Here is a 14,000-nt window from a genome sequence, read left to right on the forward strand (position 1 = left end):
AGTTGCATCTCTTTATCTGTATTTAGGTAAGTGAGAAATCTCACCAATTGATTAGGTGGCATATGTACCAGAAAAACTGCACTAACTAGGCACAATAGTCAATAAGAGAGTGAGGCGATGAAACTTTCTAGCCTCTTAACATAATTCATTCCCCCCCCCCCCAAGACGTAGGATTTACAAGAATACTTTTCAAAAGAAGTGCAAACATGTATTTTATGTAATTAAAACTTTAAAAAAAACCCCATACATTTTCATCATAAATGCAACCAAAATTAACAAAGGCATCTCATGCCCTCTAGATTAAAATGTAAAATTGTGTGGGTTTAAATGCTTGGGGGGGGGGGGAATACTTAAGCCACTTTTGTCTTTTTCTTTAGATAAAAGGAATAATTTGAACTTTAACCCCAAATGGTGAGATTTAAAATGCCCAACAGCGATATTTTAAAGAAGGATATATGTTAAATTGAATCTTGGAGCATATTTTACAGCCTTGGTCTAGAATGGAAGGCTGATAAACTCCTTTGATGCTGTGATAGGATTTTCCATTCTATTTACCGTCTCCTGGCATTCAAATCACCATGATGTCTGAATTAATTTAAATAAAAAAATAAGAATCACAGACTTAAGCCCAAACAGTGATTAGTGTGTATCAAGTGGGGAGGAGAAAGGATGTTTCCTGGATATGAAAAAGCATCCAGGTGGGATTTTCAAAAGCATCAGGGTTGACCTTTGTTCCCATTCAGCAAAATCTTGGCCCCACTGAAATCAATGAGCATTTAGCCCTGCTGAAGTCAATGACAAGGATTTCACCCAGTGGGAACACATTTAGGCAAGTACTGAAATTCTCACCCTCACCCAAAAATAACTGATTAAGGGAGGATGTAGTAGGAGCTGTATGTGCATGTTGAGGAGAACACATGCTAAAGTCTTCTATTTTCATTTGCAATACAAACTTTGCATACTATTTTCCCCCTTTTCTATCAGGTAGGAGCAAATGCTTCCCTTTGATGAACCCTTTCTGGTACAAGAACAACAACATGACTGCTTCACACAAACAACTCTTACGTGAGTAACTTTTATATTATTTGCATGTCTTCACCCCCCTGCATCACATGGGATGAAAGAAATGACCTATGTCTGGTATATAATGTATGCGCTTTGGGGCAGGGTTTTCACTAGGTGTGTACGCAGCATCTAGCACAGTAGGATCCTCATCCCTGAGCAAGGCTGTAAGGGGCTGCCACACAGAATTAATATTAATAGCTCAACTGATGTCAAGTGTGTTCCTAAAGGACTTCAATAGGATCAGGACTGGACCCAGGTGATTGTGCATCAGTGTATGACCTGAAAATATCTTCAATACTGACAATGGGATGTGCACAATTTAGGGCTTGACATTGCAAGCTGCTGAGCACTTTGCATGAGGTAAATACTTGGCTGTTGCTCAGGATGAAAGATCTGCTAGTGATATTTTACTATTAGCAACTATTTCTTAACCTCTGATCCTGGATAAGTCCGTTCTCTGTGCATCAGTTTCCTTGTCATTTAATCTCTCCTGTTAAGTGTTTTGAGAACTACACATGGAAATAAAACCACACCACAGGATTACAGAGTTATAAGGAGGATTCAGCAAAAAACCACCACCTTTTGTGTTCTTGTACCTGGCATTGGCGGCCCCATCAACCCTTAGAGATATTGTAGATATTGTAGGAGAAGGCTGATTGGACCAGCAATTCTTTTCTGCTGCTGCCCCTCCACACTGAAACCTCCCCAATGTTTTCTCGGGGACTGGAGAGCAACAAATAGCAGCATGGCTCCCAAGTGAACCATGCTACCACAAAAGAAGGTTGGGCAGCAGTGCAGAGCCACTTTGCTTGCATACAAGCTTTATTTGGCCTGACATCAGGGGTGGAAGTAAAATTTCTCTCTTACGGGGGAGGGGGCAGCTTTGCCTGTCCTGGAAGGGGCAGGGCTTCAGGTGGAAGGGGTGGGGCTGGGAGGCATTGTCCCTCAGCCAGCCCACCCGTGCCACCAGGGGCGACTGAAGGGGCCTGCGGTAGCTGCTCCTTTTGCCCCCCCCACCCCTGCTGTTGGTGGCCTGGGAGGGGCAAAAGGGGCAGGGATGTTAAAGCACTGCTGCGGCAGGGATGTTAAAGCCCACCTGGCAGGGCCACCGCTGGGGGGCGCAAAAGGAGCAGCGACGTTAAAGCACTGCTGTGGCAGCGCTTTAAGCAGGGTCCCTTAAGTCAGCAGTACGGGCTGGTACAGGCGGCCACTTTTTACCAGTATGCCGTACCGGCTTGTACCACCTTACTTTCACCTCTGCCTGACTTCTGTAGGGTTTCCTAGTGAATCTTGTGCGTTCTGCAGGTTTAGAAGGCCATGCAGCCTGTCTAGTCTTCTTATGGGCCTGATTCTTCAAGGTGCCAAATGGCTCCAATTCCCATCAACTTCATTTGCACCTTGCAAGATTAGGCCCTGGGCAGGCTGGGAAGTTGGAAAGCCCCTCTTCTTTCCCATCCATTACAATGAGTGGAAAGCAACTCCACAAAATGAAAGGTTTTTGGCCTGTTTCTTGGTGTGCTGGGAGGGCAGGATAGGGCCTGAAACTTGTCGCTGATAGTGTCAATTGCAGACAGCATTATTGCTTTCATTACCATACAGAAATGCCTACCACAAGTTGTTGACTGTTATCATCAGACATAGACATCATGGCACTTAAGACAAAGGGGACAGGCCTATATATATGGCAGACAAGCATCTGGTGATTGGCAAACAAAAGATAAGTTGTGGCACCTTAGAGACTAACCAATTTATTTGAGCATAAGCTTTCGAAAGCTTATGCTCAAATAAATTGGTTAGTCTCTAAGGTGCCACAAGTCCTCCTGTTCTTTTTGCGAATACAGACTAACACGGCTGCTACTCTGAAACCTGTCAAAAGATAAGTTGTGGGTGAATTTTTTTTAAATGTCAGATGTTTCTGCCTCTGAGCTACTGATGTTTGATTTAAACTGTACCCTAAAGTGCAGTTTTCTTCACAAGCCGTTAGTTGCTTTTATTAGACAGCAGACTCAGGCAGGATGTCTATTTCCCATAGGATTTTTTTTTAAAGCAAACAAAAAGACAGACTGACAATCTTAACTAGATTAGTTTTCTATATTTTGGCATGGCATTCCAGTTTGCACTAAAGTCCTCTTGTGAGTGGGTATTTGGGCTCAGTTCTTCAGTCCCACTGAGCCGGATTCTCTTTTTTCACCTTGTGTAGCAATTTATACCTGCTCAAATCAGTTGTAAACTGGTACTGCTCATGCTCGTCATTTTTCATAGACGTAAATGATTATGTAAAGTACAAGGTAGTGGAGTATCAAGCCCATTGACGTCAGTGAGAGTTTTTTGCATACTGTTTAGACATGCATACTGTTAGAGCTCTGTATTTTTCAGACATGTAAAAACAACATGAAATAGAACCAAAAAAGGTATTAAAAATTATAAAACTCTCCCCACAGCAGCAGCACTACTCAGAGTGGTGGGCAGCTGTATCAAATTTGAGTAAGTGGCATTGCAGCCTGGCACAAGGGGTCACAGTCTCTCTCAGGTGTGGCCCAGCTGTCTTTCTGCCATGATGACAGGAGGCAGCCAAGGCAAACTTGAGTAGCATTGAGACCCCATGCACCAGGTTGCAACTCCCAGAGCACTGGGTTGGAAAGGAGCTGCCATGGAAGACTAATGCTGCAATCCTGCACCAGGGCAGGACCCAGCCCCACATCCCCTACATGCATAAAATGAAGTAACATAAAATTCCAGAAAAAAAAAATCTAAAAAATAAATAATTTCACAGGGCTCCATATTGCATCTTCTCCTGCAAAATGTTCAACTAGCATCTATGTGCTGCTGCATGGATTTTGCAGCATGCACATTAAGGTTAAGAATATATTTTGGGGATCTTAATATTTCAATTCTCCCAAGCCCCTGCTAGCTACAAGCTACAGAACAGATAGAAACATATCAACAGGTACCATATGTCTTTGAGATACAAGTTTGTGTAACTGGAATTTTATGTATGGCTTGCATACTCCAGCCTGGGAGACGCTATTTTAAAAAGTGGGGCATGGTTATCTTTCATATGCAGAAGCTGAAGGAGACAGGGTGAAGATAGAAGCAGCCATCTTTATTTTGCAACCACTTGAAATATCAATGTGGTGCCAACAAGTCTTTCCCCTTATAAAATATCACTATACAAAAGTAGATCAGTGACCAGCAAAGTCCAACCAGATGATCTACTATAATGAGATACACTGGCCATAATAAGAAGCTATAGCCGTTTCCACTCACCAAGACCTGTAAAATGGTACTCAGTGGCCACCTGATCATACGGTAGGAGAATGCAACTGTTCAGTACACTCCTCTCTCACCCTAAGGGTGAAGCTTTTATGCAGGTAAGGCTCCATTCCTACAGCTGTTATAACACAAGCAACCTCTCAGTCCAGATCCCATTCCTCATCCATTGTCCCATGGTGCCCATCTGACTTATGGCCAACAAGACTTTTGGTTTCATCTCCTGCCTTCCCAGGCTATGTTTGTGTCACCACAGACTGTAGAAGCTTTTACTTAGATAGGAAGGGATAGCAGGCAGGCACGGGGTGTCCAGGGAGTGTGTACATGGAGGCATAGGTCTTGTCACAGGTATGAGGAAGCTGGATGGGCCTTGCACATATTAATTTGCATAAGGTCCTTCAAAACCTATGGCCAGTCCTCAGCAGACCTCACTGAGTGGCTCATTAGCTTTTCTTGTATGGCAGTTCTGCTGCTCATAAGTTTAAATACAGACTGTACATGGGAACATGACAGAAAAATGCTAGGCGCTCTTATAGCGGGTTGGGGGACCCTACTGAAGGGCAGTGCCTCAAAGCTCAGTGTGTAGCAAGTACCCCACCTCAGAAATCTGAGCGCACTTCAAGTTGATTCAGCAAGTAACCATAGTCTTTGCTTCCTCTACAAATGCCAGAAACCGCGAACAAACTGGTCAAGCAGGGTTTCATTTTTGACTATTTTAGGATGACACCCTGTCATAAATATAAAGGGAAGGGTAAACCCCTTTAAAATCCCTTCTGGCCAGAGGAAAACTCCTCTCACCTGTAAAGGGTTAAGAAGCTAAATGTAACCTCGCTGGCACCTGAAGAAAATGACCAATGAGGAAACAAGATACTTTCAAAAGCTGGGAGGAGGGAGAGAAACAAAGGGTCTCTGTCTATATGCTGCTTTTGCCGGGGATAGACCAGGAATGGAGTCTTAGAACTTTTAGTAAGTAATCTAGCTAGGTATGTGTTAGATTATGATTTCTTTAAATGGCTGAGAAAAGAATTGTGCTGAATAGAATAACTATTTCTGTGTGTGTATCTTTTTTGTAACTTAAGGTTTTGCCTAGAGGGATTCTCTATGTTTTGAATCTAATTACCCTGTAAGGTATCTACCATCCTGATTTTACAGAGGGGATTTCTTTACTTCTATTTACTCCTATTTCTATTAAAAGTCTTCTTGTAAGAAAACTGAATGCTTTTTCATTGTTCTCAGATCCAAGGGTCTGGGTCTGTAGTCACCTAGGCAAATTGGTGAGGTTTTTTACCAAACCTTGTCCAGGAAATGGGGTGCAAGGTTTTGGGAAGTATTTTGGGGGGGAAGACGTTTCCAAACAGCTCTTCCCCAGTAACCAGTATTTGTTTGGTGGTGGTAGCGGCCAATCCAAGGACACAGGGTGGAATATTTTGTACCTTGGGGAAGTTTTTGACCATAAGCTTAGGAGGTTTTCATGCAGGTCCCCACATCTGTACCCTAGCGTTCAGAGTGGGGGAGGAACCTTGACATACCCCTCTGCCCTACCAATGGTCCTTCCATTTCTGATTGAAGGCAATAGTTGTGTCCTGGGTGCGGATGAAACACTCTAAAAGCCAGAGATCAAGAACCCAGGTATCCCCTGGCAAGCTGGACCCAAATCCTACAGCAAGGATTCTGGTTGTGGTGAGTCTCCAGTGTAGCAGATTGGGAATTCAGCAGAAGCTGGAGTTAGATTTAACCATGAAAACATATAAAGCACCGAGTGCAGTAAGCCTTGTGCTATTGAGCTTACACTAGTCTGTTGTTACTGGTGTTGCAATAGCAGTCAGAGCACCCAGATAGGATTGGGAACCCACATCCAGTGCAATGCAGGCAGACTGAGTCCCAATCTGAAACCTCTACATGTTGCACGTTCAGTATGCACAGAAATTTATAGGGACAAAACAGGCTTCACTGCAGTTGGCAGGGGGAAGCAGGAGGTTTAGTCAGCAGGAGATGTGGGGAGGGGTTGGGTCTTCACACTTTGGAAAACATAGGTAACAAAGTGATTGGCTGTTGGCATTTAAATGAAGGTTTACAGGAAACTTCCCAGTGAAATGAACTGGACAGTTAACACCTCAGTTCCGGTGTTTCAGCTAGTTTAGGCTGTTTTCAGACCCAGAAAAGCAGTGTAGTGGTTGGCACTTAATTCACATTTGGAAAGTTATTTTCACATTGTGAGGGCTAGAAGTATAATTTAGGCAACAAAGCTTAGATTTCAAAGCACAATCTTCAGCAAGAACAGGATTCTGCAGCCACAGAGTCGTAGGATAGAAGGGGGTTTTGCTTATGATTAGACAAGTCTTGTTGGCTTGGAAACAAGAAAAACAGGTCTTCAAAACTGTCAGGAAATGGGAGAGAAAGAGGGGATAGAGTCTAAGATAGAGAATAAAACTGGCTTTATAATGATGGTTTAGACTTAGCGTCTATTTGCATATCTCAAAGAATAAAAGATTGTTTTCATTCTAATTAAAATGTAGAATGGCCACTAACTTACAGAGTGGCTTACATATTTTGCTTGGACAGTAGCAGTTTATTTAGAAATGGCATGCTCATTGGCTAGCCTGATGAAAGAGAGCCCAGTTAGAAGGACTCATTCCAATAAAGGTTTGGTTAGAACAGAATACGAACTGAGTTTACAGGTTTTGCATTTCAGCACAATTAGACTTTATATCTGCCTTTATTCAATCCATTTACTTGGGCTCCACACAGATGCTAGAACTTGGCTGTAATAAATATAACCGTTTGTCCAGAATGGACTTACAGTTAAATTATTCTAAGCTGGTAAGGTTGGCTGATTAAATGAATTGGAAAACATTTGGATACAGATTCATGTGTGGTTTTTTAAAAGGCAAGCAGCCTTAAGGGGAGCACCAGTGAGGTATCATCTAGAGCAGCAGTTCTCAAATTTTAGCAACCCGAGGACCCCCATTTTGATTCAAAATTTTTCAGACCCCCAAGTTGCCCTGCTCAGCCCCTGTCCCATCCCTTCCTCGAAAGCCCCCACTCTTCTCACCCCCACTCCACCCCTGCCCCTCCTCTTCCCCACCTCCCCTTCCCTCCCAGTGCGTCCTGCACACTGGGGAACAGCTATTCGAGGGTGTGCAGGAGGCACTTGGAGAAAGGGGGAGGAGTTGATCAGCGGGGCCAGCAGCCCCAGACATGATTCTGCTCTGTCCCCTGAATGTGCCCCATCCCCGCTCTGAATAAGTCTCTGGTTATCAGTCTCTTTCAGTGTCAAGGATTGAACTGATAAAAATAAAGTAGTGATGCTCTCCTAAGCTCCATCCACAAACCTGCTTCCTCAGAAGCCAGATGCCATGCACAGATGACTGGGTTATTAAGAAGTACTTTCCAATCTAAAGCCAATTGATGTCAACTGAGACACTCCCATTCACTTCAATGGGCTTTAGATCAGGGCCAATAGGATCATCCTTCATGTGTGTACAGCAAAAGTGAAATATTTATCAACACTGACATTTTAATCATCATTGTCAGGCTTCAGTTACCATGTGGAAACCATACAGGCGCAGTTCAACCCCACTCCTTACATAGTCCCTTTCCATATACATCACTCATCACAGGGATCCTCACAATGCTAAAAAATAGCTCCAAACACCTAGCTAGACCTAGAGAAAATAAAGGTCAGAGAAGTAGTGCCTTTCAGCCATTGCCCATTCTAGAGCCTAGCTCTAACAGAATCATTTTAAATTAGAGCTGCAGCCAGATATGAACACCCATGAGCTTTGGCAATGTGGGGTTCTGGATCTGAAATTAGCAGGCCCCCCCCCCCCCACAAGGGTTATGTCTTCCATAGGTAGTGAGCACAGCATGCCCACTCCATATGGAAGACATATTTCAGATTCAGCAAGACAAATAATGACTATAAATCCTCCATGAGAGAGGAAGTAGAAATGTCTCCCTCTGTGATCCTCCATCTCAAATAGTCCCTCACACAGATCAGAGCCCTAAAAGGCAGAATTCTTACACAGAAAGCTGCAGCACATTGAAGTTGCAGCTACATACACAACTGGTCTCAAAGTGTTCAGATACTGTTTTTGGCACTTTTGGTTTCTGGCTGGGTATGGAACTAGATGTGTCAAGGTGGCCTGGGCAAAGTCTGTGCCCTGGGCATGAATGAGAGCAGGAGTACTGATGAAAGTGGACGTGTTAAAAGCTTTAGCATTCCCTCCCCCAGATTTCTAATAGCTCACATCTCCTAACTGCTAGTTTCCTTTACAAAGGGACTCAGTTTACTATCTGCTTCAGATAGAGCCTGACAACTTGGAAAGATCGGGTGTGTAAGCCAAAGCTGTCTGTGCTACCAGTGCCATTATTCAGGTAATCGCCTCGCATCTTGTTAGCCTTGATAATAGGAGAAGTCATTTTGCACATGGTTAAGCTACTCAAGCAATTTCTCTAATGGAATTGACACAAGCTACATTTTCTTCTACATTAGGCTTCCATTTCCTCTCTTTCCACTTTTCTCATTTTCCCCTCCAACCCCATGATCAAACGCCTCATGGGATGTTTATACATTCTTCTAAAACACTGGCCACTGTCAGATATGGGACGAGATAAACCAGTCATTTGTTCCTGCACAGCAATTTCTAAAATTCCTCTCAACTGGAGATGTGAGTTTTCCTCTGCCCTGCTAATAGTAGCACTTGATGGTGCTGATGGAAGAGAAGATCTCATTCAAGTCTCTTCTCTACTTTAGAGAAACCGATCGTTCCTTTTCCTACAGTTTTGACTTTAGGGCATGACAGAAGCTTGTTGGCCTCATGAGGAGAGTGCAGGTCAAATTGTGCTTTTGGGCCCATTTCTGCAAGAATGCACTTTGCCAACAGCAGCACCGGATGTGGCAGTAGATACAAATACCTCCATACAAGGGGTCTGAAACTTGCTTGCATTCGCAGAGTAGCTTATATTTATATAGTGCATCCAAAAATTTTGAGTAATTATTAGTGGCTCATATACAGATCACTTGGTTTACCTAAGAGAGGTGTTTACTGGAGCACAATGATGACAGGCGGAAGATGAAAGCCAATATTGTAGCCAAGCTGCATTGCAGGGGGAAATCAGATACGTTAGTCAAGATACAGTTACATAAGTGCAAACCAGTCAGGACACCCTGACTATTACAGAAGGGTACCATAGGATCTTTAAACCTGAACTGTTAGCTACTTGTGAGAATTACATTAAATCTGAAAGACAGAACTCCTGGCAGTTAGCTACCTTAATACTGTGCAGGGCCATTAGTTCAACAGTGATTCAGAGGGAAGATCACCCTCTGCAGAATGGAAAGGTTGTTCTGCAATACGGGGTGTTGCTTTTCCTTTACAGTAGAACAAAAGAAAGCACTAGCATTCAAGACGCATTTATCATAATGCGGATAGTAATTAGAGTCCTGTGGTTACCTTTAGGGTTAAACAGCACTTGCCAGTGAGAACCTCCTTTAAAAGGTGTCACCTATCAGCAAAACAAAAGTCTGTCCTAAATTCCTAATATGATTTCCTGTGTCTGGTTTGGGAGGTGAGCAGAGAGAGAGAGGAACTGCCTTCATTGTAGACCCAATCAAGCTCTCGCTAAATGTCAGAAGGGTCCCCATAGATTTGAAGGTGAGCTGGATCAGGCTCTATGAAAGTAGTTCTGTCATTTGTGAGCAGGAGAGGCATTGCTCCAAGTCAATATAACATTAAGGGTCAGGTTCTGCAGTGACCAAAGTCAAATGCAATGGGAGAGAAGTGTGTGCATTCTGGGCATATCAGCACGACAGCTGGGTCCTTGTTTTGAAATAAAGAGTTTGTTCATGGGCGGGAGGGAGGGAGGAACCAAAAACAGAGTCTAAAGGGAAAATATATTTTTTAAATGGGAAAAAATTTAACTTTTGGAATTTCTCTCATTACCATGAAAAAAATATTGGAAATACATTTTCATTTACCAAAACCTAGTTTTCACTAAGGAAAAAGTATCTAATGATTTGAGATGGTTTTTAACTCTGCAAAACAGACACAATTTCAAAAACTTTCAACCAGCTTTAATGAGAATTGCTCCCCACACCGGGCCTAGTTGAAGATCACAACCAACCTGACCTGCAGGGAGAATTCACCAGCAGATACCTTACTGCACACCTACTGTTAGCATTCTCTGGCAAAAAGTCTGCTATAAGCTTAAATTTCAGTTTTCAAGAAGTAAGGAAATCTGATCCTGGGCAAACCTGCTCATACCACTATAAGACGTACAGTGCTCTGCTGGTATTACACCACTGTGCACTGATTAGATAGCCCAGCCCATATAGCTTTTTGAACGGAATTTAAGGACCAAATCCTACAAACAGGACCCCTAACTGATTTCTGAACTAATATCAATTTGGGAAAGGGTTCATGGTGTTCCTATGTATGTACAGCACCAACCCTCATGGGACCCAGATGCTGACGGGGGCTTGTGGGTGCTACTGCTATATACACACACACACACACACACACACACACACTTTAATAAAAGTGACTTCAGTTTTATATGAGTGTTGTATAGTTTGCAGATCCCTGAAAATGGATCGGGATTCTCTTCTCAAATCAAGGGCCTCTACTAGTACACCAAGATCTTTTAGTCAGTAGCTTTTTGGTATATTTTCTAACGCTAAATTGATAAAGACTTTTCAATTCTATTTTGATTTGGGTTTAAAAATACAGTCAAAAGAAGTGCACAATTATTTGCTGCTTGAGCAAAATGAGACCATTTTGGACCAGATGGTGCTCTTGATGCCAGCAGATCCAGTTTCCCCCTGTATGAGGTCAAACACAACGGGCACTGCCACAGGCCTGCAGGGAGGTGCTTTAATGCAATAATGATCTTTCATCTTGTGACTTGAACCTGCAATCAGCTCTGCACCTATGTGGATCCAGACGCAGGGCTGGGGTGATTGCGTGTAAGGAAACAAATGACAAAGATTAGAGGGAAGACCATTATTAATGGCTGAAATCCTGGTTTGCTTTCACATACTGTGTGCACCACAGCAATAAATACATTAGACACCTGCAAAGCATGATTAAATCATTGTCAATTCCAAAGTCACTTAAGTACCTCTTAACATCCGCCTACTTGGAACTATATAGCTATGGGAAATTTAATGTTTCCTGTAGAGGGACAATGAATCTTTGCTGCAATGGCTTATCTCCTAGTTATGATAATGCAGCTGCTCTATCAGTTTCCCTCTCAAACTAAGTTCATTTAGCCCTCTGGCTAAATGAAGACACCTATCTTTCCAGCATAAGGACAGTTCAACCACCAGACAGAAGTCCACCTTAAAGAGTTCTTTAGCTCTACTCCCGTCTCCGGAGTATAAACAGATGCCCAGTCCCTTGATTCCCCGCTCTGGGATCGGATTGCTCTGGCTTTCTAGTCAGAGCATCACCCCTGCCATGTGGTACTTTACACACAGCCCTTTGGCTGTCCCTTTAGGCCTCTCCCAGAGCCGCTGCCCCCATTTCATCTTGAGAGTCCCAAGAATGGTCTTGTTCCCTTTATGAATTAAGGGATCTTACTTATATCTCTGCCTCATTTCCCAGCATATCTTGCTCTGAGGCCTACAGTACCCATGATCCCTTAGAATTAGTCTCCAAAATCCCCTCTTTCTAAGCTGAAATCAGTAACAGTGCAGAGCTGGACCTTGCTTCTTAAAGGCCAATTCATTGTGGTACAAACTAAACTAATATAACTAAGTGTTTTTATCTTAAATCATGTAGTAGGTACTTAGTATGCTATCATGGTTTTATTAGTTTCTGAACTACTGTGCTTGGTTCCCCATAGAAGTTCTTCAATGATTTAATGAGATTATCTCAGACTCAGATCTGCAGTGACTATTACTCCAAATGAATCAGACTACTAGATGAATGGTTTGATATGAGAGTTTCATTAGGCTAAAAACCAAACAGAACATGGGGCTTGGGGGAGAGAATGGGAAGGACATATTTTATTTTCTTCTTCCTTCTAAGGCAGTAATGCTTATTGCCTGTTTTATAGCTTTGGCATGGCTATTTCCCAGACACTCAAAACCAAACTTTTTTTCCTTAAAATAAATAGTTTTTTTTTTTTGCAGTCAACACAATAAGGCTAAGCAGAGAATGGAATTAAAAATATAGGGCCAGATCCTAAATTGGCATAACTCCATTTACATCATCTGATTTTCTCATTAATTCAGTAAACGCTTGTAGGAGCTACTTCCAATACTCCATCTTGAATGATGACTTTAAAATATTTACAGATCTGGACAAATACTGCAAGAAAGTTCCCACAAACATTTGGTTGAAGTTTGAAATGAATTAGTTTTGGCCACTTTTGTAAGTTTCAGCATTTGTTTTCCAGAAACATTTGAATTATTTAGTTTGACTGCAGATGAGATTGTCCAACAAAGAGTGAAAACAAAAAATGAACAAAAAACAAACAGGCTGTTCCAACCACACTGCTAATCTACTAAGGGTGAAATTTCTTAAATAAAGCAACAGGTTTTTAACCATATAATCTCTCCATGTCACCAGAATGATTATAGGACACATATGACCATGAGTTTCAATCTCCCCGAGAAAAGCAGGAAATGGAGTGGGTATCAGCAGGAATCACATCTGAGCCGCTTGCATAGACGGATCACTGAGGCCAGAAGTGTTCTAAAGCTATTTAAAATAGCATCCTTCCACAGACTAGTTTGATCACTTATGGCACAGTGTAATAGCTTAATGACAATCCGGAAGGCCTGAGTTTGGATCACTGAACAGTTTCCATGGCAGCATTTCAGAAAAAGTTTCCCAGGCAATGACTGTCTGTATTGAAGTGGAACAAAATGGGTATTAGGCTTTGGATTCACACAGTATAAATGCTAAATGCATTGTTTAACCTGATGCTGCACAACTAACTAGGAGATTTCAAATCACCACATTTTCTCATAAGCCACTGGAACCCAATACCACACCTAGAGAGAGCAGTACTCCATCCTGAGAGGATGCATGGGTTTCACCTAGGCTATCCCTGAAATTTGTTTCTAGTGGAGAAGGCATTAAAGAGAGTGTGATTTTGCATGCAGCTGTCACAGGAGATTAACATTAGCTAGCCAAGCCTGCATGGTTAGACATGGGAAGTGCTCCATCACTTTGTGAATCCATTTGGAAGAATGGTAGCCTGAAGTGGATTTCTGTTCCCTCTGCAGTGGGCTCTGTCTTTTAGTACAAGAGGACGTACTGTATCCAGATAAGCATGTTGCAAGAAGAAGTGCATTATATTTAAATCCACAACATTTAGTTAAGGTCTTGACTCACTGAAGTAAAACAAGAGACAGGAAAGCAACAGTTCATTAGCTCGTCTATCCTGCTATATCAGCTAGCGAAGGACAGTGTTTTGAAAAGCAGGTAACAGATCTGGAACGAAGTCAGCCTTGCTGCTCATGGTGTCATTGTACAGGCCCAATGATAGCCTTTGTTTACATGGTGCTACTCCCAGCAATGTCAGTTCTGAGGGTAGAACTGAGCCATTACATTTTTACTCCTTTAATTTAGTTGCAGAGTGATATTACGCTTTGCCCCCAAAAGGCCAGATTCTCCTCTGACATGCACAGGAGTAAAATAACCCTACAGAAG

At 42.5% G+C, this 14,000-nt stretch overlaps 1 protein-coding gene across 3 annotated transcripts in view; it reads left to right on the plus strand.

The window, feature by feature from the left end:
- Positions 1–14,000, plus strand: part of TMEM114 (transmembrane protein 114) — a 34,215-nt gene that overhangs the window by 1,494 nt on the left and 18,721 nt on the right. For all 3 annotated transcript variants that reach the window (XM_074964649.1, XM_074964650.1, XM_074964648.1), the window contains exon 2: positions 985–1,065. In XM_074964649.1, coding sequence (XP_074820750.1) covers positions 985–1,065 — 81 coding nt within the window. The remainder of the gene's footprint in view (positions 1–984; positions 1,066–14,000) is intronic.

This window comes from Natator depressus, chromosome 10 (assembly GCF_965152275.1).
Source record: "Natator depressus isolate rNatDep1 chromosome 10, rNatDep2.hap1, whole genome shotgun sequence".
NCBI classification, from domain to species: domain Eukaryota; kingdom Metazoa; phylum Chordata; order Testudines; family Cheloniidae; genus Natator; species Natator depressus.